Source organism: Epinephelus lanceolatus, chromosome 1 (assembly GCF_041903045.1).
Source record: "Epinephelus lanceolatus isolate andai-2023 chromosome 1, ASM4190304v1, whole genome shotgun sequence".
In the NCBI taxonomy this organism is placed as follows: Eukaryota; Metazoa; Chordata; class Actinopteri; order Perciformes; family Serranidae; genus Epinephelus; species Epinephelus lanceolatus.
In genome coordinates, this window is record NC_135734.1 from 33,444,737 (window position 1) to 33,469,378 (window position 24,642).

A 24,642-nucleotide genomic window follows, 5' to 3' on the forward strand; every position below is an offset into this window, starting at 1 on the left:
CTTCTGGCTCCTGGCCCTGGGTAGGACAGGTCCTCCCCTTCACCTCCTCCACTGGATGCATTAGGTCATGCAACAAAACAGTGAAGTTTGTCCTGACCTCTCATCTGATCAAAGAGATGGACTTTTATTGCACAATGTATTTATAGCATGTATTTTATTATTGATTTTTTATGCACTCTCCACCTGGCATAGCTGTAAAAGTAAGGGTTAGGTTCTTTAGGTCAAAGGTTTTCAACAAGAAGTGGGTCAAAAATATAAAATCTAGCTGCTTTTACTCCGCACTTCAAAAGTCACTTCACTTGAATATTTGACCTGTGGAGAACGATGCATCTGCAGAGTATGACAATAGAAGCCTGTCTGCAAATGTTTCTGCTGATGGAGAAAAGTTTTTTCTGTGCTCACCTTAAATCTCAGTTTTGGATGAAAACATACGAGATATCTTGTGTTATTCACAGATTCTGGCTTTTTCAGGGAGGGAGAAGGATAAGATGTAAAAACACAAATTATTATTTAAATCAGAGTATTTCTGTATGTTTTAAAACAATGGTCCAGCCACAGGGTCCATATTTCTTCTTAGTCCTTAGTGCAGGGTCCATACAGTTTAATACATTTAGTGTCATACTTGGGTTTGGCCGTGTTGTCAAGCTAGTTTGCTGTCTCTGCCAAGTAGCTGTCCATTAGTCACTGGCTCTACAGCAGGAAACAGCACTTCAAAGTAAAAGCTTTGCGCCTAAGAAACAAGATCACATTTCTCCTGTTTTAGCTTCTCTGCACTGGCTCTCTGTAAAATCCAGAATTGAATTTAAAATCCTACTCCTAACTTACAAAGCTCTAAATGGTCAGGCTCCATCATATCTTAGAGAGCTCATAGTGCCATATTATCCCACCAGAACACTGCGCTCTGAGAACGCAGGGTTACTCGTGGTCCCTAAAGTCTCCAAAAGTAGATCAGGAGCCAGAGCCTTCAGCTATCAGGCTCCTCTCCTGTGGAATCATCTTCCTGTTGTGGTCCGGGAGGCAGACACCATCTCCACATTTAAGACTAGACTTAAGAGTTTCCTTTTTGATAAAGCTTATAGTTAGAGCCGGCTCAGGCTTGTTTTGGACCAGCCCCTAGGTAAGCTGACATAGGCCTAGTATGCTGGGGGACCTCCTTACACCTCCTATAATACACCGAGCACCTTCTCTCCTTCTCTCTCTCTCCTTTGCTAACACTCATGTCCTGTTACTGCAACTCGCTAACTTGGCTCTACTGCATGTCATTAACTCGACTTCTTCTCCAGAGCCTTTGTGCTTCACTGTCTGGCAGGTTACCTCGTATTGCAGCTGTGCCTGGATAGTGTGACATGAAATTCACTGTACTTAAAGAATCAAGTGTATTTTTTACAAACTTGACACATTCCCGAGTCACGTGCGATCCATTCAGAATGGACCCAGGACCCACTTTTGGACGGCTAAGCACCAGTTGCGAACCACTGTTTTAAAACATGTCCAGAGGGGATATTAAAAGATCACCATCCAGTGGAAATAAACACATTTTAAACTCTCCTCTTTGTGCAAACATGTCTCAAAAACATAGCCGTAGCTGATGAGAAAATAAAGTGTGAAACCACTTGTTCATCACAGCATAGTTTGCACCCCATAAAGCCACAGCTTCGACCAAAACCAGCCATGCATGACGAAATGAAGACTAGATGAGCAGACTGATGGCAAAGGTCATTTACCCTGTGGCCAGATAACACCACACAGTGTTTGACACACTTCTAGATACTCAATTTGACAGCTACAGATGACACAATTTGATTAAAACATAAGTAAATGCTTTTCACAGTTTGACTAAAAAAAATAACAGGCTGTACAATCAGTTTGCTTTGTGTCCTTGTTCTAAAAACGTGTTTAAATTGGACAGTAGTTTGAACACAGTAAGCTCAAAGCAAATGTAGTGTCAGAGATTACAGGTCACGCTGTACTTAGAAAATCTTTTCTGTCTTTATGTGTCTTTAAGTCTTTATGGGGTGTTTCAGTGAACAGCACGTTAACTAATGAGCCACCTGCATACGAATTTTCCATGGAAATGTATAAGTGGGAAAGTGGTCTCAAATTCAAAATACATAACAGCACATCAGTCTTGATCTTTGTCATTTGTACAAAACTATATGGTTATACCGATTATGCAACTGGATTTTATAAAATCAAAGCCACAGCAGAAAGCAACGTATGAAAGATAAACAAATCCTCCTCTTTGGGAGCTTATTTCAGAGAGTTGACCGAAAATACTCCCCCCTCTGTGTCCTGTGCTGCTCTGCTTATTGATTTGTTTTGGTTGAATGTCCCTGTTGGCTTGTGTTTGTTTTTTTTCTCCTTCTCACAATTCAGAGCCTACAACTCACAATACACTATACTTACTACATCAAAGAAGAGCACAGAAGAAAAATAGTTTCATATCCAGAGATTATCCTAACACATAAATACTAAATACCTTTACTCTGCTGGTTCTTTATCAACCTGTTAGTATACCTGGATTTATTGATAGCAAACTGTACAATATGCATGTTTTTTTTTCCTTTGGTAAGAAACTGTAGGAGATGAATGGTTTATATTTTATTCAGAAAAAAACTACTGAGCAACAGTAGAAGAAAGAAAAAACTGCAACACAATCCCTGAATATTTTCAAAGGTGTCCTCACTTGAAAGTGTGGTATTTTTCAATCTTAACCATACTTTTCCATGTGTTTGTGGAAAATGGGGAAAAAAAAACATTCTTAAAATTGGTCCAGCATTGAGTGAGTCAGCTGCAGCCGGCAGCCATGAAACAGGTTGTAGTGTAATCCTTCAGGGTGAAGATTCTCAGTCATCCAGGTCTCAGTAATCTTAAGTGCTATATCTTTGGCAACTGGATTTGCTTGAGTTTCTTGAAGACATTTCACCTCTCATCCAAGAGGCTTCTTCAGTTTTTAAGGCTCTTAGAAGAGCGGTGAAATGGCTTCAGGAAACTCAAGCAATGATGTAGCACTTAGGACTTTGAGGCAATGACACACTGTCACTGTTCGTCCACTTAAAGTGCTGTTTTTGCCACTGACAGTCTCTGATTATTATAACAAGTGTCTGATAACATCATAGAAAGGATCCCTATGGAGACAGACCTTTTTGTTAAACAGTAACATCTTGTTTGTTTAACTAGAAACAGCCCCAAATACGCCACCGCCAAACCCACCAGACTCCATTTAAATAAACAGTAACTTTAGTGTGCATAGAACCAGCATATTTCACATCTAAGTGGGTGAACTAAGGGTTTATTTCAATCAAACCAGAGTTGGTGATTGTTGGAACAATGGAAAGATGAACCGCAACAGTTTTCTGCAAGTTTCATTTTGTGTGCTACTATGATTAAATTACTGTTTATTAAATGTAGCTTGGTGGGTTTGACAATGGCAATATCAGGGCTGTTTTTGGTTGAACAAGAAGGATCTTACACTTTATCATAAAGGTCTCTTTAGGGATACTTTCCATAATGTCGTCAGACTCTTAAAGTAACAATCTGAGCCTGTCAGTGGCAAAAACAAGCACTTCTAGTGGATGTAAACTGATGGTTGTGGTTCTACCGCAGTCTGTTTCGCTGTTGCCACCTCATTTAATACTGGTCCAATTTCTAAACACTGTTCAGGTCCAGGTTGAAAAATAGGGACGTTACCCTTTAAGTCAATATATTCATGGCAAACACAACAAACTGGTGAAAATACAGACACTCAATTTCGCATATTAAATTGGAATTTCAGTGTGTCTGTATTTATTTATTTATTTATTTATTGTATAACAGAATCAGCAACATTTGTTTAATGTGCCTCTCTAAAGCGCTTCAGTGGCAAATATCTTACATAATTAGAGCAGCAGCGCAATAAGAAGACAGTGTGATAATGATATGTACACAGGATCATCTTTATTGAAAGGAGTCTCATGAGATAACAGTACTGTTTCTCAGCAGCTACAGAAGAAAGTACTGCATGCACTAAATCACACGCTATAAACAAGCCAACCAACGCACACGTGTACAAACAAACACAGACATTTTGCATCTGTTGTTATTATTTTTTTAAAACCACCTTACCATTCTTGTCATAGTTATATTTCTGCATATTTAGGCTACAGTATCACATATTTTTTACCTTGCCAGAATATTTTTTTTAGTCTGGTTACAATTACTGTCAGACAAACAGAACAATAAGACTGAAAATAAATTCTACACTCAGTCATCCAAACATTTACAGCTCAGTAAACAACCATAGTGCATGTCGGGAGAAATGTTGTTTTCTTTGTGGTTTTCATTGATTTCACAGCAAACTGACCAAAAAAAAAGCCATTCACATTCAACACATGGTTTCTATAGGTTATGCAAACACACGCAACTTCGATGATAATGTTTTTCAAGTTCAATAAGCTTTTTTGACCCTTTGGAGAAAGTCCAACTGCGGTGTTAGATACCAAGTGTAAAGTCTTGTGAAGAGGAACAGAGACAGAAAGCACAAAGAAAATAATGTGATAAAGTGCTTCATGCATTTCTGATAAGCCTCAATACAATGAGAAGAGCAGGTCTGTCAGTAATGCTTCAGATTACAGCCCACAATTTATGTATTGTAATCATTTCAGTGAAATACTTACTGGGTAACTATATGGGGAAACATATGGAGGCACAGGGAAGAAGACAAGATGTTAAGGTATAAAGGGGTAACACTTCATGTTTAAGAGGGAAAGCAGGAGTAACAGTGCCAGATAATTTTATAATTAACAGTTTCAGTCATATTTTAAGGAAAAATGTCTAACATTAGCTGGGTCCAGCTTCTTAAATGTGAGAATTTGCTGCTTGTCTTTGTCATTTATGATCGTAAATGTTTTCAGTTCAGTTTTCAGGTTTTAAACTGCTGGTTGGACAAACAAAGTGATTTGTGGATGTCACTTTTGGCTATGGAAAAATTGTGATGAGCATTTTTTATAATTTTTTTACATTTTATGGACAAAATGATTAATTTGATTAATCCTGAAATACCTGGCAGGTTTGTGATGATGGTATATCTGAAAAAAATTTGGTTTGGGAAATTATATTGTGATATTTCAAATACAGAGTAGAACCAGAGGGTTGTCGGTTCAAGTCCCTGTCCAGACCAAATATGAGCATGGACTGGTGGCTGGAGAGGTGCCAGTTTGCCTCCTGGGCACTGCCGAAGTGCTCTTGAGCAAGGCACCAAACCCCCAACTGCTCAACGTGACCGTCCATGGGCCCCCCCCCTCACTCTGACATCTCTCCATTTAATGCAATAGGTCCTGTTTGTGCATGTGTGGGTATTTCAGGCCTGTGTTTGAAAAACAAATGAATTATTGAATTGAATTGAATTAATCTCCTTGGGGATTAATAAAATATATCTTTGTCTTCTTTTATTATTTACTATATGCCGTGCATTATATGTCGATGGGCACTGAAACATATGCCTTACAGCCATTACATCTGTAGCTGTAAAATATTTAGGTGCATGTTTTTAATTTTCCGATAAAATACTGAAGAACAGTAATATTGTTTTGGAATCCGACTGACAATTACAACTTCAACAAAAACAACTGTGGAGCCAAATACATGCATATTCAATCAGAAATAATCTCAACTCTTGAATTTTATTGGACAACAAACAGTATAAAGTACTGTACAGCCTGATGAGCTTTTCTCTCTCTCTTCAGATGTGTGAACTATTAAAGTGTACCATATCATTTATTATAGTCATCCTTATTAAGCTCCTTTTCATATATTTCAAACATTTCTACTGTTTTTACCCTTATAGAGGTGTTTTTTTGGGAGTTTTTATTGGGCATTACTATTCAAATTGAATTGGACTGTACGTTAAGATCCCCTGTCTGTACCAGTGAATTAAATCAGTACTTTAAAGGTGCACGATATGACAAACATGGGGGTTGCTGAGCCGAAGTGGCAGCGATGAACTGCAATGGCCATGCACGCAGTGCTAACACCGTCAACAGTGCTAACAATGGCAACAGTGTTGATTGAGTTAACAGTGTTTTCAACAGTGTTCACTGGAGGGGGGGCAGAGGGTGGACGTTATTTCCGTAACAATGCTAGTTTACCAATGTGGGTCGGGAAGGTTTTATCAGCTTCATATGAGCGCAGTGCAGAGTGGCAGCCATTAGCTAGCCAGCGGGACATGAAAGGAGAGACTTACATGTTCCAACATTGCACACACAGCCAGACCATCTACCAAAACAACAAACAGAGACACTCAGATGTCATATATTGCACTTTTAAGGTCCACCCTAAACACAAATTTGTAACCTTGCACACTTCTTCCCTCATGCATACCCTGTAATACTCCATCAGTATTAAAAAAATATCTAGACTGTAATTTGCAGGCGGTAATCTGAAGTGTTACTGATCTGTTTTCTTAATAGGATTGCAGAAAGTCAAAGAGTGAAAGACCCCGCCAAGAGGATACAGCTCCTGTTCTTTCCCAAAACACACACACACACACATACATAGAGTCCATCCACTGTCACCCTTGACTCTCTCATCCTGACTGGCTGATCAGGAGGTCAACGGGAGTTTGAAGAGCGGCGTGATCATCAGTGTGTGTGTGTTGACAGTCAATCAGATACCTCAGGCTGCACCCAAGTAACACAGTATACGCAATATATCTGTATTTGGGGGGGGTCAAAGATCCAACACCTCATTAGCTGATGAGGTGCGATATCTGTGTGTGTGTGTGTGAGTGTGTGTGTCAGAGGGATAAGACAGGGCTGTATCAGCTGATAACCTACAATAACCCTTGGTATATGCCTCCGTCAGAGCTTATATAGACGTCTTTAAATGACTCACTACAATCAGGGCTTTGGTTTCAATTTGAGGTGGTTCATAAAGAGCCGTAGGATTAGTCCTCTCCTGAACAAATTCATATTGGAACGGCAGCTGCTCACGTGCACGCATTTTCATTCAGTGACAAAACATTGGAAATCTATAACCCAGAACATTCAAAGCACAAAACAAATGCAAACGCTTCACATTCAACAACTGCTGTGAATTAGGAATAAACAGCAAATAAATACATTTAAAATAGAGCAAATGATAAATAATATATATTTCTTTTAAATTAGAACTAGCAGTATAAAAATAGTTGCTACACAATTCTTTTTTTCTTCACTCTGCCATGCTTTTGGCTGACATGACAATGACTGAATGTCTCACAGACGATCCCTGACAGGCAGTTTTTTAGTAGGGATGATTTACAGCTTTAAGTCTCTCTGCTATGACACAGCCAGTCTTTTAAAAACAATCAGCTATCATGTGTTTTACACTTCACTTGGGGCTCAGACAAAGTTTGCTTGTCAGACTGGTTTAAATCAGTGTGAGTCAGACTGATTTTAACCACTGAATATTTGAATGTTTTATTTTAATCAATGCTGTAACCAACTTCCTCTTTTAGCGCTGTGGTTCTTCCTGCACTTGGTGAGATAGTGGCGATACCAGAGCCATCTGAAGCTTTAAGATTGAAAATGTCTTGATGTGAAAGTGTCATCTAAAAGTTGCTAGTTGTTTATAGGTTAAGGGGTTATTTGTTTGACTACTTATCTTAATCTAACAAGAGAGAAACTTTGTCATTGTGGAATGTAAGGATCTGAAATATATCTTCCAAGGGTACCAAAATATAAAACTGTAGTGTCCTGAAGAGTCTTGAGGAGTTAAAGATAGTCCTGTATAAACTTAATTTTTCTTTGCTTAATTTGAGTAAAAAAAAATGTCAAATGTGAGAAATCATCTATTGTCTAAATTAAGGCTTGGCCAAGTTTTAACTGTGGCAGGTGTGTGTGTGTGTGTGTGTGTGTGTGTGTATTTTAGTTTAGTGTGGTTGGTCTACCTACGTGGCAACAGTAGCCTAGATTTGAGAAAACATTATGGGCTATATTGTTACTATGACTACTGACACTATTTCTAAAAATTCATACAGTATTGTAATTAGCCTGATGTTTTTGGGATGGAAGGGAAACATTTGCAGATTAACAATATTTAATTTAAGTTGAAACTTTCCAGTGTATCACTTTAAGGGTAAAGTCTGGTGATATTCTTTATTTTGTTGTCAACAAAATCCTGCGAAAAGACACAAACCAACAATGCAGGTATGGTATGTAAAACCTGATATATATAGAAGCTTGTTTCTCTGTGCCAGCAACCGCCATTGTTTCCAAAAACACATCAGTGAGTCACACAGCTGCATTGGCTGACACATTTCTTCATTACCATGAATATGGGCACTGCAGTTTATTTTGAGTCGTTCCTCGTTCACCATTCTGCTGCTGTAAAACCCAAGCAGCAACCTGCAGGGCTGAAAAATGAGGCCAATGCAGGAGCATCAAAAACTGCAGTTCCTATAACGGCCACTTGAGGCTGGCTCCAAGAGCGAGTCAATCCCCATAGATCCCCATGCTAAAATGGCCAACTTTACAACAGTCTGGTGCAGAAAACATTTTGGTGTCTATAGCTAGTTTAAACATTGATGACAACTGCGCTGGGGTTAATTTTTATAAATGTTTAAATTTTATTAATGTGGCACGGCCGTGGTGGGTGACACCTGCTGACAAGTTGCCACCATGGTGATAACGTTAGTAAGGTAAGGTAACCATAGTGTAACCCCAGATTCAGAGAGTATAGATGTAACAGTAGATGTCCCCATTTCAGTGTGTTTTCAGTCCATGAAAGTTTTGGTCGACCCTCTAAACAGTCGGATGTTCAGTTTTTCTGGTGAGTACATTTTGTATGAATGATTTGGTGGTTGTTTTTCACTGGCAAAATCACTTTTACAACATGGCATTAGCTTTATCACAGTTAACCATAGCTGTAAATGTGCTGTGCTAACCAAGCTAGCAGCTAGCGTTATGGTTATCCCCACCCTTGTGTCCGAATATTCTCACTTCTCATCGCTTCTGGCACCAAAAAAACACAAGATGGCGATGCACATAATACCAAATCCAAAGGCTTCAGAATGGGAGTACATAAACCAATGGATGACATCATGGTGGTTATTTCCATTTTTTTTACCTTCATTCATTCATTTATCTTAACCGCTTATCCTGTTAGGGGTCGTGTGGGCGTTAGAGCCTATCCCAGCCAACACTGGGCGAGAGGTGGTGTACCTGGACAGGTCACCAGAACTAACACAGAGAGAGGCAACTATTGACGCTCACATTCACACCTACAGTCTAACCTGCATGTTTTTGGACTGTGGGAGAAAACCCACACTGACAAGGAGAGAACATGCAGACTCCGCACAGAAGGGCTCCCCCACCCCAGGGTTCGAACTAGAAACCTGTGAGGTGACAATGCAACCTCACTAGCACACCAAATGTGTGTAAATCCTTGGCTGAACATAGTCCCAAACAAATGTGCTGTTTACTCCTGTTATAGAAGTAAAACTGCAGTGTTGTGTTGTTTTGGGGAAATTAGTGAGCAAATGAAACAATATATTCAAGCCCTGTTTTTAAAGATTTATTATACGTTTTCAGTTAAACTGAGAGCCACAGGCAGGCTGATCAAGTCGGGAACACTGAGACAGAGCAACGCATTGTTGGTTTTGGTCTTTTCATAAGATTTGTGGACAATAACAAAAACACTGAATAATGGCAGCCTTATCTTTCAAACACAACACATTTTTAAGACTAATTTCCCCATTTATATTGACTTAGAGTGTAATTTTAGACTGAGACAGTTTCACGGTAATGTTGCCTCCCACGCTTTCTTCCCTCTTTCATTTATTTTCAGAGAAAAGCTGAAGACCAACATCAAAAATCAACATGCAGTCAAAAACATAAATACTAGTACTTAGTTCACTCTGTTTTTATGTTGTTTAACTTGGAGTTTTCCAGTCCATATGTATGTTTATTATTAATAATAATAATAATGATAAAGACTACCCTCATCTTACTGTTGAACGCACTGACATTATGTCCACTGTGATGCCCTCACTGAGACAAACAGCACACCCTAGTGGTTACCTTCAACACTGCACCTTCTTCCCCACCTTTCTATTTGTGGTCCCTTTGTTTTCATGGGGGAAGAGTGTGTAGCAGTATGGGTGTAAGCTGCCAAGTCGGGCATTTGAGATGCAGTGCTTGCCATGGATCGTATAGATACCCACACACACCCCACATCATTGTACACAGGAAGGAGAAGGGACTAAAGAGGAGCAAGCAAGGGGAAGGAGAGAAGGGAGAAAGAGGTCTGTTTACAGCAGGTGAGAGTGAGAGGGGAGGGGGAGGCTGAGTGGACAGTGATCAGCTGCATGCAGATTTACAGAGGAGGCCTCAGAAAAAACGTCTGCCTGGAGAGAGAGAGAGAGAGAGAGAGAGAGAGAGAGAGAAACAGAAAGTAAGAGCAACAGTCAGATACATTTGAGAGAAACAGCGAGAGCGAGACAGCAGCCAGTGAGTCATGCTAACATTGCCAGAAGGAACACGTCTCGAATCATTTTATTTCTGGTGTCTTCACTGGGAGCGAGTTGTGTTTGGGAACTGCATGGAGCACTCTGGGGCCATATTTAGACTTCATAGGATGTAAAATCCACCAGCACTGTGATAAACTTGCTCTGCAGAGAACTTCATGTCAGCTTATGGAGCTATATTTCACCATGTAACACTTACAAAGCAGTCTTCAGTCTACAGGTTGAGTGTTAGACAAAGTGTCAGCACATTACTAGTCGGAAAGTAGAAAATATTATGGTAAGAATTAAATTAAATTTTCTAAGTATCTAATTCAAGCCGATACCTTCTGTTGTTCCTGTGAGGGTGTGCTGAATAATATGAACTTGAACACATGAAAAAGGAAAACTGAATGAAGCCCGTGACAGCAAAAGTAGTGGCACGAAGCAAAAACCCAGATGCAGTGATAATTTAATTCCCCTTTCCCATATGGGTCCTCCCCAGAGAAATATTTTTATAACACTGTATAATCTTTAACCCTCGGGTGGGATTTAGGAAGTAATTCAAAAGAGAGTGCTGATCCGAGACAGATGCTGTTTGGTGGGTATTTCAGTGCAAAGTGTCTCGCAGTGTACTCAGTGAGTGTTGGTATTTTTAGTATGAGAGCCCAAAAAAAAAAAACAAAAAAAAAAACCTCCCTTCACCCTGGCAGCTGACAAGGCTCCTGCTGTAGACTCCGCACTGCACCTGAGGGCCGAGACCCAATAACCTCGAAAGTCATGGTGATGTTTCACATGGCAGAGTCTGCTCCAAACCCAATATATCCATAGGAACAAAAGGTTCCATTTCATTTTGTGTTTCAATAATCAAAACAAAGGCTTGCTGCAAACCACGCATTAGCATGCAAGGGAGCTCTGTCAAACTCACAAATGTATCTGCAATTTGTAAAGCAACAATAGACCTTTTTTCACAGCAGACATTTTAACTTGTCATGGAATGAAAAGCACAGGTTAAAATTTATAACATTAACAATGGCTCAGCTCCAATTAATTGCCCCAGAAAGCTATTCAAGCAAGCCCACATGCACAATACCAGGTCTCCCCTAAGTGGAATGAAGCTATGAATAATGTTTTAGAATACACCTGTGCTTCCCCTACTATGGCATGTCAAAATATGTGCTGTGAAAAAGGCCTATTATGTGTGTGATTTGAAGTTGCCATCATTAGCAATCTTTGTGTAACCCAGTAGTTCTCAAACTGTGGGGGAAAGGAGACGCTGCAGATGGGGCGTGGATGACCAGGGGAGTTGAATGAATATGATTAGGGAAAATAAATAAATAAGAGTTTGCTGCTGCTATCATGCTGATCTTTACTTGCTAAAAATCCAACATGGATCTTTTGTCTTTGTTGCTTTCCAAATTATTGTTGAAAATGTTTGAGAACCGCTGGTGTAAGCAGTGACATAAACAGGAATATAAATTATGCAAATGTGTTTTTTAAGACTGTAAAAGCAGACGTATGTAGCATTGAAGCTCAGCATCATATTCATTGTTTTATGACATTCACTTTAGTTGTCTCAAAGTCACAACATTTAACTCAACTCCCCCTCACCATTTGGTTATTATGCACGCAAGTCCGTAAGTTCAGTTGAAACAACTCAAACGGAGCAATTAAAGGAGGAAAGCCGTGCATGCAGCGTCAAGGCTCCTGGTTTTTAAAGACGGCGCCTATTCTTTATGTTTTCTATAGTGCACCTGACAGTTCCTCTGCTTAGCGGCTTTGCTGCTGTGCTTTCTCTTTTCAGGGCTGCAGACCTGATTGTTATCAGCAGCACGGAACAAACCTGGGCCCGGTGTGCCCCCATAAACAGCCAGTCTGGGCTGGCAGTTCTCCACACATCTTTGCTTTGTGCCTTTTGGAGTCTTTTTCTTGTTTTTACAGCACACCATATTTTTCACTTATTCACACCCTGCTTCTGACTTCACAGATTCCCTATCGGTGGTTATTATTTTGGTTAATAAATCACTGTATTTGTTAGTCAATATGTGTGTCTCCAGTTTTTTAGTCTTAGAGCCAGGCTGTGACGTGTAATGCTAGCAGATCAGGTGGATTTTTCCGATGCTACAGTATGTCAAAACTATTCTGAACTGACTCTGTGGAGTACATCTTAACTGTTAATTGGTTGTTTGGTTAATCTTGAGATTTTTAACGACTCACTGATTCATGAACGTGTGTTCTGTAGCGCATAAAATGAAGAGCTACTCTGTTCTTCTGTGTACTTACCTGCTCATGACTATTAGCTAGCTGAGGCCTCGGGCTGCAGGCTGTAGAGTTTGGCTGGGTCCTGATTGTCGCAGACATCATTTCTGGACACAGAATTCACATTCAGACACATGCTACCCAAACACACCAGAATCACAGGCAACCGCAGCACCATCGCCATCACCATCACCAAGTTCATCAGCAGCAGCAGCAGCAGCAGCATCATCCGCAGCAGCAGCAGTACCAGTAGCAGGAGGAGCAGGAGCAGGAGGAGGAGGAGTAGCAGTAGCGGTGACAGCAACAAGGGGGCAGCGACGGAGCAGAGAGACAAAGCAGTGAGGGAAGCACATCAATGATGTTATAGTAATTGGTCTTAAAGCACAGGGGGGGATTAGCTAGTGCATGCAAAGTGAATGTGGTAGTGCCGTACTTAAACACGTTCTTTGCTCATAAATGGCCATTATCAAACATGCTGGAGATATTCTGTTAGTTACTTCAAGCTGCCCTATGAGTTCTGACACTGACAGCTTATTATGTCCAGTTAAAAGAAAATATTTCAGGACCTTCACTTGAGGCTGAACTGTTGTTGGCCCACCATAGAAGGTCCAAAATGAACCCCAATATTTAATAGCTTCTACAAAATGCTTCTTAAGTTACATTATTGAGGTTTCTGCTCGACAGTGACAACATAAAAGTCTGCAGTAACAGATAGCAGAGGGTGTTGTGCAGCAGTCAAAGAGGGTGCAGCAGTCTTACCTGTTGTCATTGATATCTGTGGTGTTTCCTGTGGACAGAAAGAGGTGCATGAGGAGGCAGGCAGGTGCACGGTGAGAGGGTTGGTGGTGTGTAAATTAGGGAAAAAGTGGGTTTGTCACAGACACACAAGGGTTTTAATTGGAACAGCCCAAAGCCATTGGAGATAGATGACTTTGGAACAAGCAGCTGCATAATGTCCTCATACACAAATGACTGAGTAGAGTGTTTGTCAGTGCATTTCAAAATGAACCATATGTTCATTTTACTGATCTTTCGACCCAATCAGCTAGGTGAGGACACAGAAACAGCACATTTTAGAAGTTTATCCAACTAGAGTCTTCGCATCATTGAAACAATCCACCACCTACTCCTCTTCTCAGCAGTAGGAGAACATATGCCACTAAACATGGACATCAATTTCACGCTGTTTGAACAAATGACCAATGTTGTTGTTATTCTGGAGAGGTTTTTATTTGCATGACTACCGGAGCTCACTTGCCAGGAAAATGTAAACATGAGTCATTTTACACTGTTTGAACAAACAGCCAAATTCTGTCATTCCTCTGATGGTGACACTATTACGGTGCTACTAGTACAACTAATAATAACAATGACAAAGTGCCACAAGTTTTACGAGAAAGTTCCCCACCCAGAGAGATTCAATCATTGTATAAAACTGTACTTGCAAGTGGACTGACAGTGGACCACAGAGCAGCACTTGTGTGTGGAAAAAAATGCAACTTTATGATCAGTGGTGGCCCCAGAAATTTTGGTTCACCAAAACCAAAAGCTACAGTATAACTGAATTTCAGGAATTCTGTTATGCTGTTAAGATGTATACTGGTGTTCTTTGGCTTATTATTTTACAGTTATTGTTACTAATTATCTGATATGCATGGACTAATACTGGTACAGTTAACACTTTGAGTTCCGCGGCAATCCTGGTTTAATATGTTATATAAATGTGTTAGGGGATTCATTGTTTCTCAAATAGGCTGGTTGTCCTTTTTCTTAAAAAGACAAATGTCCAGCTATAATCTGAGGGTGTACATTGACTTTAAGAACAAGACATTAGCTGGGAACAAGCCATCTCAAGTTAAGGGGAGACTTGTGGGTATCCACAGAACCAATTTTCAGATATCCTGAGGTGAGAGTTTAAGGGACCCCTTTGAAAATGGCCATGACAGGTGTTATCTGGACAAAATTTAGCCTTACTTTGGAGCTTTATTTAGCCCCTCTTTCTAACAGGCTACGCCAGCATGGTTGGTACCAATTTATGCCTTAGGTTGTCCAGTTTCACAAGATACCACTACCTTTGTGCTAGCTTAAAACTGAGCATGTCACGGCCACAGACATTAATGTTGGCCTCCAATTACTTTCACCAGGGGTGAAGTAGGGGGGCCAGCAAGTGTATCAGAGTGCTCCCTCTCCTTGGGGGCACCACGGTTTATAATGGCTCTATTTGTAGTTCCTGGATCATTGTTACATTACAAGCCTGTTTCTGTTCAGCTACCTTCTAACCTACAGATCTACATCCTTTAAAAAAGTATGGGAAGTCGTTGTCTTCACTCCCAAGACTTATTCTTGCTAACTGTTCCTAAAATCTGTAGTAAACTGGAAAAAAGGGTGTTAAAGTATGCTGATGTTATGTGTGCACCTGTCTTATTTGTGCTGCTGCCTGTCTTGGCCAAGACATTCTTGAAAAATATATATTTTTTCTCAACAAGTCTTTTACTCTCAGTTAAAAAAATAAATAAAACACTTTGTGGATTATCTCCATTAAACAGGTGTTTAATGGCAAATGTCAAAAATCCTCCAGTTCATAGCAGCTTCTGTAGAAGTACGACCCTTAAAGGCCTGTGCTTTCCATGAAATACCCTGACAGGGATTAATCTCACGAAATATTTCCCTGGCTTTTTATGTGACACAACATGCTGATACCCAGACATGGAAGGCGTTTCTCAATCACAAACTGAGAAGTCTGTGTGCACTCATTGTCATTCATGGAGGAAAGATGACTTAATTTGTGTGCTTCAATTTGATGAGTTGGCTATTATCAAGGAGCCTCATGCTTGACTGGATTATAAAGCTGCTTAATATAATCTCTGTGAAAAAAATAAGGTCTGACAGTTAATAAAAATCTTATCCTAACAGGAAGTGTCAAGGCTACACCTCAACCAACTCAAAATACAGAAAAAAAGGTAAGGTAAATTTGAAGTAAAGGCCTTGCAGAGCGATTTGGCTTCAAGTTTTATACTTCCCCATAAGCTCTTATTGAAATTCATGACACTGAGTAGAATTATAGCACAGAGTGAACATTACCAGGTAGGGACCAGAAGGAAATTTCGCTCAGAGTTTGACTTCAGAATACATTACAGTGTACAAGCACTTTCATTCCAAAAACGCCATATGTCCATTTTAAATGTACTAAATAAAATATGGAAAACAAAATAAAACACATTTAAAAAAAGCTGCACACTAATTACACCTTAAACAGTGCAAATATTTACAATCTCTTGATTCATTGCATCTGAACAGCTGCCAGTGTTGAGTATCTTTTATGCTAAGAAGAGATAAATATCAGAGTTATTTCCAGAATATTCTTTTTGGCAGTGATGAAAACCCCTCAAACAGCACCATGTGAACCAAAAACTAAATCCTGGTAAGGGTTCACTGGATAACATCACGGTTATCTGTATTTAACAGAAGGCAGGTGCCGTTGCGGCTGATTGATATATTGGCTCTAAACCCAGTTTCTGACTTTTATTGATATTCCTGGAGAATCGAAGAGGTGTGGTGTTGTTACACAACTCTACAGCTGTCATCACTGGGTCAGAGGCTGAGGTGGGCACTCAGCCTGTCTGGCTGGCTATCTGTCTGGCTGAGTAATGACACTGCAAGCCTAATCTATCTCCCCTGGAGTCTGCTGATGAGAGCAGACACAAACACACACTCACACACTAACATGAAGATGCAGAGAGGCCTCAGCAGCAGTAACCTGTAATAAACTAAGATAGTTTCTTTAATGTGTTTTTAAAAATGAGCCTGTATCCCATAAATATATGGAAATTTTATCCAAAGACTGTTGACCTGTGCTGAAACCCACCAATGGCTCTCGATTACACTTATGACTGCTGACTCCGAGCCCATTACAAGGAGATGAAAGCAGACCAAAAAAAGGAACAGCGGGCTGAATTGTTATCATAGCGGCAGGGCAATCACTGTAAACTGGTTTAACAGCCGCCACTGCGTATGAGTATATAAAACAGCATTCAGACATAATGACTGGTATGATAGCATAATGGCAACCACTAAAATATAAGAGGTCATAATAAGAGGTGAATTTACCCCCGCTGATCTTGATCATAACATTACCCATAATTCTAAGAGGCGTCATGTGAACAGGGCTCACCATTTTCTGAATCAAGCATCTCTGCGGTGCTCTTGTCTGTTTGGCTCGGCGGTTCAGCTGGAGGCCTGAAAACAAGGAGACAGAAATGTTTATGTAAATGTAACTGCGGGATTTGTGTTTCACAAAATCGATCCCTTGATCGATATGGTCTTTGAGTTTAATGAAACAGGAGTAAAAAATTGAAAAGTAAGCGTACCCAAGTGCTCACTCAGCCTCTCAATAATCAATCAATGTCAAAACAGATTAAAACTGAAGGCTTGTGTTGTACAAAAACAATAAACTATGAAAGCTGTATTGTTTCAAAGCGGTATGCTATAATTAGGCACATAAATTATTTACAGATACTGTGAATGAGTTTTAGTAAGAGATAAATTAACTTTACACGAACAACTGCACTGCGATTGAATGCTCTGGAAAACAGGGATTTTTTGCTGCAATACTGCGAGTGGCCACTGGGAAAGATTGGCTGCAAGGCTGAGCAGCTTTTCCGGGAGCCTGCTTTGTACTACCTTCACATTGCAAGTAGACCAGAACCATGTGCATGGCTCTGTAGTAGATGAGTATGCCTTTTTGTTTTGTTTTTTTCTGGTGTGTCACGTTCGGCGTCATGGACAGGCTGGAAAACAGGGTTAGTAAACAGTAGAAAGCAGCATGGAGGCCAGTGAAAATGGTATGTTGGTTTCTTCTTTTTTATATCTCTTAATTATCCAGTCTCTATTCCAAACTTGCTGCAGTGTATTGTGTATTAATGATACTCGTTACCTGGAGAGGTTGGAAAAAGATATGCGTTTCTTCCCTGTTCCAAAACCAAAATCAGACCCTGAAAAGTGTAGGGTTAGCTAGCTAGCTTGCAGCAGAGGTCTGACAGCACAGGGGAAGCCAAACACTGCTCATCTGCACACACTGTGATGCCACACAGCTGGTTCAATATCAGCAAAGTTTCCCTTTATATTCATTGTCTTGTGTGGCGATCAGCAGTGATGTGGTGGTTCACTTTTACACTGTGATCTGTAGCCTATAGTTCGGCTTTAGCTTCTAACTATCTTTGTCTTTTTAGCCTGTTGTTGCTGCTGAGTCAGTTTGACATCCTGGATATATCCTTCAAACACAGACTGTAGACCCCTCTGTCTGCTTCTCTCTGGAATCACTGTTTCATATCATATGTTTTCAGGGAGCGCAGTCAGTTACAGTGTGGGCTCTGTGCTTACTCTGAAAGCCTGTTGGACCATCATAAAGGGGCGGGGCTTAGTGCAGGGTCACAATGTTTGAGAGCTGCTTGGACTTAGCAGACAGTATTTTGTGGTGACACCTCATTGGATCTCGCTGGCAAAGGGGCTTAAATTAGTGTGCTCACTCAGGTATTGTATTTCAATCACTACCAATCAGAGCCAGAGCCCATGCCTACTGCAGAGTCATTTGACCCAGGTGTCAATGGCGATTGTAACCTTTCCCATTACACACAAAATGGGTTTTTGTGCAGCAGGAAAGGGGCTTCAGAGTATTATATTCCAAGGTAAACAAAGTGAGATGTGGCTAAAGGCATCTGAAAAAACACTGGACCGTGATACAAGAATAATGTGTCAAACTATTATGTACAGCCTGAAAATTTGAGATGCAGTTCACAGCACAGAAAAGAGCTAGTAAGTGGACCTTGAGTCAAAAACATTTTGCCAAATTACTCTTCCAAAGGTCAAGAAACTGAGATGTGTTGGAAAGCACTGTGAAACAATACTGAGTGGATGTTGAATTAAAGTAAAGAAGATTTACATTTATAAAAAAGGTCCTTTAAATCACAATCTATCACCAAATGAGGTACTGTAACACAGTGGCCCACTGATGAAAGCCCTTGCATTTGCAGTACAACTGCAGCACCCATTCTAAACCTGCCTGTTCAGAAGAGAAACTATAATTGCTTGGCCTGTGGTATTGCTGCTTGCAGCTTTCTCGGGAACCACTCATCCAAGCAGCTTCACACTCAACACTGTGCTTCTTTAGGTCTAGAGAAACACACCTGGACACAAACAGCTATAGATTCATTATGGTGTTGAGATATAACAATTGAATTATGTTGCTATTCTTACTCACTGTACCCCAAAATGACATACAAAAGGCAGCCAAAACACTTTACAAAATGCAATCAATGGTATACTACTTACGTTCTGTGGACTTCTACTTCTACCTCAGAAGAAAACATTATTCTATTACATTTACCTGACGGAGACTTGTTACTGATTACACTGCAAATTCAGATTTTACGTACAACATTTAACAATCACGAGATGATGTTTTATTATTTATTAAACTATCCAGCATTATATTAGAATTGAAAGCTCCATCTTAAACAGATGTTAAGTCAATTTAAGTGTGCCTTCCTTTATCCCTTCTTATTATTCTCCTCCTGCCCAATGCTTTATGCATCCCTGAAAACATGCATTACATTTTTTATAACATTTTGCTTATAAGCTATTGATCCAGGAAGTTCAACTCCGTGAATATTTTTCCAACTGCAACAAACTGCTTTAGGCGGCAGCTGACCCCTCTTCTCGGTACTGTGCACCGGCTCTGAATCTTTTTGCAGTACTGAGCACTGGACCGTACAGGTCTTCTTTCCTCCCTGGTTATAAGTTAATATGCCACCAAGAAGCTACTTGCAGTCAGATATGCTGAGATATACATGGTGAGACATGTCATGCTTAACTCACAGTCTCCTTTCCGCAGAACCCTGAGGTCCCACCCCTGCCACTGCACAGAGTCACAGAGTGCTGTTTATTCAAGGTTTATTAATATTGACCGTGTCACCCGTCGAAATTGCATCAAATTCAAAATGGCACATCCTTGGGTTCCCAGAAGTGCCAAGTGTGAAGTAGATTGGATGAACGGTTCTCATGATATGCAAAGGGCACACGGACAGACAGACAGAGGTTCCTTGCGATATATTTATATTTAGATGACAAACTGGGTGTCTGTGACGACATTCCCGCAAAAATCACAATCAGCACAGTCATTTAATCTGCTCTGACAAACACCAAACACACACACACACACGCACGCACACCACCTTTCAGCTCGCCAGCTGCAGGTCTCATAAAACCAGCTGATATAAATAAAATTCACCAGCTTCATTTCAACAGACAAACTCTCTGCAATTACTGTTTATCGCCGTCGTTGCCAAGAAACAGAGAACGAAACAGAGATCTTAGAGGCTGTAACTTTAGGAAACGTTTGTCATCCCACTATTTTCAAGATAAAGATATATCCCTTTTCAATGCATGGCTGGCCAAAATATACCCGGACAGGACTGATTCTTGCAACAAGTGTAAAAGTTCACCTGTTGACAATGTACACATGTTCCTGAGGTTTGGGCAGCTATATTTGAGACAATTAGCGATGTACTGGGTAAAACAGTGAACCTTAACCCCCTCACTGCCCTCTTCAGAATCTCCTCTGTGCCCACTATGCCCAAGACTGCACAACAAGTCCTTGCTTTTACCTCCATACTCAAAAGGAGACTCATTCTCTTTGTCGTCTCCACCACCAAACTTTGCTGCAAGTCATGTCCTCTCTCCCCCTTTCAACTGTCATGTCAAATAAAAGCATAAGCCAAAAAAGAAAAAGTGGAATGTGGTTGAAAGCACCACAAAAAGCTAAGTTGACCTGCAGTTAAGAGAGTCCATTTTGTTCAAAGTTTTTGGCAATGATAATCACCTCCATGATGATAAATGGCACATTCTACCACATGGAACTGTGTTTACTCACATGTTGTCCTGAGCGTCGTTGTCATGTGAGTCGTTGCTTTGGGGGTCGAGGTGTTTGGAGGGGCTGTTATGGTTGGAGTTGTCCTCTGGTAGTCTGGGCTCTGGACTCCCTGGTGTTGTGGGAGAATCGGAAGCAGCCGCCTGTTGCTGGTTGTTGCTGTTGTTGTGGAAATCGGCTTTGCAGAAGGGAAGAGGGTGATCACTGTAGCCTCTGATGAAGAACGGGTTGGTGGGAGAGCACACTGGATAGTGGCCAGCACGCACAGGCTTGGCTGTTCGTGATAAAGCAGAATTGATGTATTGATCGATCCATTCATCCAGAAAAGACAAAAACATCACATTTACACAGCCCTCTGGGGATAAGGCTGCGCTGTCATCTGTAGCACAGGTTGATACATTTTAATGGGACTGGAATACTGAGAATATATTAAAGTCCAACTGAAATTAAAATGCTTTAATAGGGTAAAAAAGAATCTTTATTTTCCACCAGGGTGGAAATTTGTCTTTGACTCATCAAACAACAACATGCAGATGAGCAGTTAGTAAAACAAACATATAGACAAGGTCATTCAAAACAAATCATGTCTGTCTGTGGCTTAAATCAGTCACTTTGTTGTGAATACTGATGCCACCTGGGATGAAGGACTTCTCAAATATATTTTTTACATTTTTTTGACAGAGGGATCTACTGTATAGTGCTGCCCAGAGTTCAAGAGCTCAAACTGGCTGAATCTGCCAGGATACTCCTCGCTTTCCTTTCCCTTCTCATCCTGTCTGTAAAGAGTTGGGTCAAAGGCTTTTGGGGTTTGCCAACTATTTTGCTTACCGCTGACACAATCCTGGAGAGTTTATTCTTAGTTCTACAGTTTAGGGACCGTACCAGGCACAAAAGTGAAAAGTTAAGACATTCTCAACCATAGTTTTGTACACAAGTTCTAAAATCTGCTGACTAACAGCGAAGCCACAAAGTTTCCTAAGAAAACAGAGTCACTGTGAGCATCTTTTTAAATATACTCTGTATTTCCAGAGAAGCTTACCCAAGAGTCAAGAAGTGTACTAAGGTATTTAAAGATTTCCACCTTTTCAACTGTTGGCTGTCAAGTGAAAGTGGCTCTGTTTTTAGATCTTGCTTTGTGCAAATGATTATTTTTGTCTTGGCCACATTCATTTCAAGCTGGCAAATGCAACACTGTGTTTGTTAATATGGGCCACATAGGCAGCTTCACCTAATGGGTCTGTGTTCCATACAAGGCCACTACTAGGGCCGCGTCATCAGCGTATTTAGACAATCTGAAATGACGCCCCTCTCACTGTCTTGGAGGATGTTCCTGCCAACCTCATCAGGCATTTGGCTGACATGGGAGGGTCATCGCCTTGATTAAGCTCACCTGTGCCTTCAAGGCTATAAAAGCTGACTCATGTTTTCACTCACTCGCTCCCTTCCTACAGCAGACGTCCACCCTGCATCATTGCTTTTTGGTTTTGCACCTTCAACACCTCTGCAGCACACCTAACACACATCCACACATGGCTGTCATTACTGGCTTTGCCGACCTACATGCTCCATTATTATCCAATCTTATTTTAATAAATTCTGGTTGTTTTAATTAAATCTACTGTGTGGACTCCCTACTTTTCACATTCACTGAACCAGTTTGTGACAGTCAAACATTCATCGGTAAAAAGAAAGATGCCTTTTTTTGGGGTCTACTACAGCATACAGTACATTTCTGCTCTGTGATTCACCAGTCCTGTGCTCGTCTTTGAGACAAAACCAGAAACCAAAAAGGAAAGAAATTATATCTTTTGATTTCATAATAGTTTTGCATTAACTTGGCAGAATTAGCCAATCAAATCTTGCCGAAAGCAGTAAAGTCTCCGTTCTATCAGCCTGCGACACAACACGAGCTTTCCTGCCAAAGCCTCCTTCTGATCTAACAAACAAACATGAACACATGTCTTGTCCTGCAGCACTAACAACATGCCGTCTGCCCATGACATGCAGGCTACAGCACAACTGTGTGTGCTTTGTCTCTCGCTCACTACGCTGTTACACTGACACTCTGGCAGCCAGCCAGCTCTGTCAATCAAATACAGACACCGACATGTCCCTCCAGCCAGCTGAGAGGAAAAGGAGCATTTTTATTTTGCCAGAAACCCTTTTCCTTCCCTCTAATAATAAAAACTCTTAACAATACATTAAAAAACAAAAAAGGGTGACGAAATGCGATTTCAGTCGGACTTTAACATAAACCACCTTATCAGTTATTCTCAGTCGCTGTCGTATAATCCTCAAATAAAAATCATTTATATAAAAAAAACCCTGAAATCAATAGCTCATTTTATAACGGCAGCAAATGCTCCTCTTATTTATTTCACACATAATTCAAATGCATGAATGCAATTATCTTCAATTGACACAGTGATGAAGAAAGTCTTGGTGATCAAAATGGATTATACAGCTTTTCTAATTAACTGTATTTCTCTAAGAAGACCACATTGTGTAAATCCTTATATAGAAAATATTCAAGCCAATCATCACAGCTATTCAAGGACTTCAAAGAACCGATACACGTAAAATTTCAAGCAGTCCTCAAACATATCTGTGTGTTTCACAGTGGTGAACCAGAGTCTCTGGTCTTTCAGTCCCTGAAAATGGAACAAGACTGATGCTAAAAAACTAATCTCGCATCTCACTCATGCATGAACAGGAGGTGTATGAATATGTGGTGTTCTGGTAAGAGGAAGGAAGGGGAAAGATGAAAAATAATGCAAATCCAACAATGAGTGTTGCCTGTGAGGAAATCGCACCATGCCAAATGATTTTTTTTTCATGTTGGACTGCAAAAGGCAAATATCAGATACTGTAAGAAGCAGAAGAACTGGTGTGGCCAGAGAGATAAGATTGTGTAGCCTACAACCTCAGCTGTAAAGTGGTGGAGGATTTACATTTTACAAGTTTAATTTCTACAGTAGCTCTTGTTTTCATCTACATAAATCTTAACAGAATACTGAGACATCTGTTGTTATTCTACCCTCTGTTTTTAATCTCAGAGACAGAGCTACTGGAGAGGCTGCCACTCACGTCGGCAGCATCTAGAATATCCCTTGGGATTAATAAAGTATCTATCTATCTATCTATCTATCTATCTATCTAGGATTCATACTAAGAGGAAAAACACTGGCATGAATTTGATCATTAAAGGGAAATTTCAGTTTCAATTTCAATTTCAGTTTCGAAATTTCGAGGACGAGAGGGGAGGAATGGCTGCTGGAAGGCTTTAGCTCTGGAGATTGGTGGTGTAACGTTACCTGTGAATGCTGTACCCCATTGCCCACAGAAGAGGAATACCTCTGTTGCAAGGAATGGGACCGGTTGCAGCCTTAGCTAAATGGTAAACAACAAACATGGCAGCACCCCGGTAAGGTAAGACAACACGTTTACATGTCGTTTTCTATATGTTCTCTGACATTTATCCTAACGATATGAGGCGGTCTTTGTGGAGAAAAAGCTTGTTTAGTGGACTAACTTTGCACTTGAAAGGATGCCCGTTCACTTACGTTTTAACAGGTCTGACGCTATGGCTGTATCTAGGCTAACGGCTAACATGCTAACTATTATTTCTATGTCACTAGTGACTTAAAACAAATTTAGGACGATAGGAGACAGGTTGAAATAAACTGAAATTTTCCTTTAAGTTGGCTGCAGAGATTAGTCTAATTTGTCTAATTAGAATGAGACATTAACAAATGGTAAAAATAATTTATACAGCACTTATCTAGTCATAGTGACAACTCAAATGGCTTTACAGCACAAGCGCTATTCAGCCAGTAACACAAAGAACACCACACAACCACCTGCTCATCAAATAATCATTCACATGCACATCGATGGCACCGCCATTGGGACCAATTTGGGGCTCAGTATCTTGTTCAAGGACGCTCTGACATGTAGAATGCAGGGCCAGGGATCCAACCACCGACCTTCTGATTGATAG

General features: G+C 40.4%; 1 protein-coding gene across 4 annotated transcripts in view; it reads right to left on the bottom strand.

Annotated features, from left to right (window-relative positions):
- Positions 1-10,213: 10,213 nt before the first annotated feature.
- Positions 10,214-24,642, bottom strand: part of kif5ab (kinesin family member 5A, b) — a 94,130-nt gene continuing 79,701 nt past the window's right edge. The window contains exons 25-29 of one of the 4 annotated variants that reach the window (XM_033625967.2): positions 20,646-20,916; positions 16,890-16,954; positions 13,478-13,505; positions 12,743-12,855; positions 10,214-10,363 (exon numbers count right to left, since the gene is read on the bottom strand). In XM_033625967.2, the coding sequence (XP_033481858.1) occupies positions 12,756-12,855; positions 13,478-13,505; positions 16,890-16,954; positions 20,646-20,916 (464 nt within the window). In that variant the 3' untranslated portion in view covers positions 10,214-10,363; positions 12,743-12,755. The remainder of the gene's footprint in view (positions 10,364-12,742; positions 12,856-13,477; positions 13,506-16,889; positions 16,955-20,645; positions 20,917-24,642) is intronic. The other 3 variants (XM_033625968.2, XM_078169678.1, XM_078169677.1) reach the window with 3 other exon arrangements.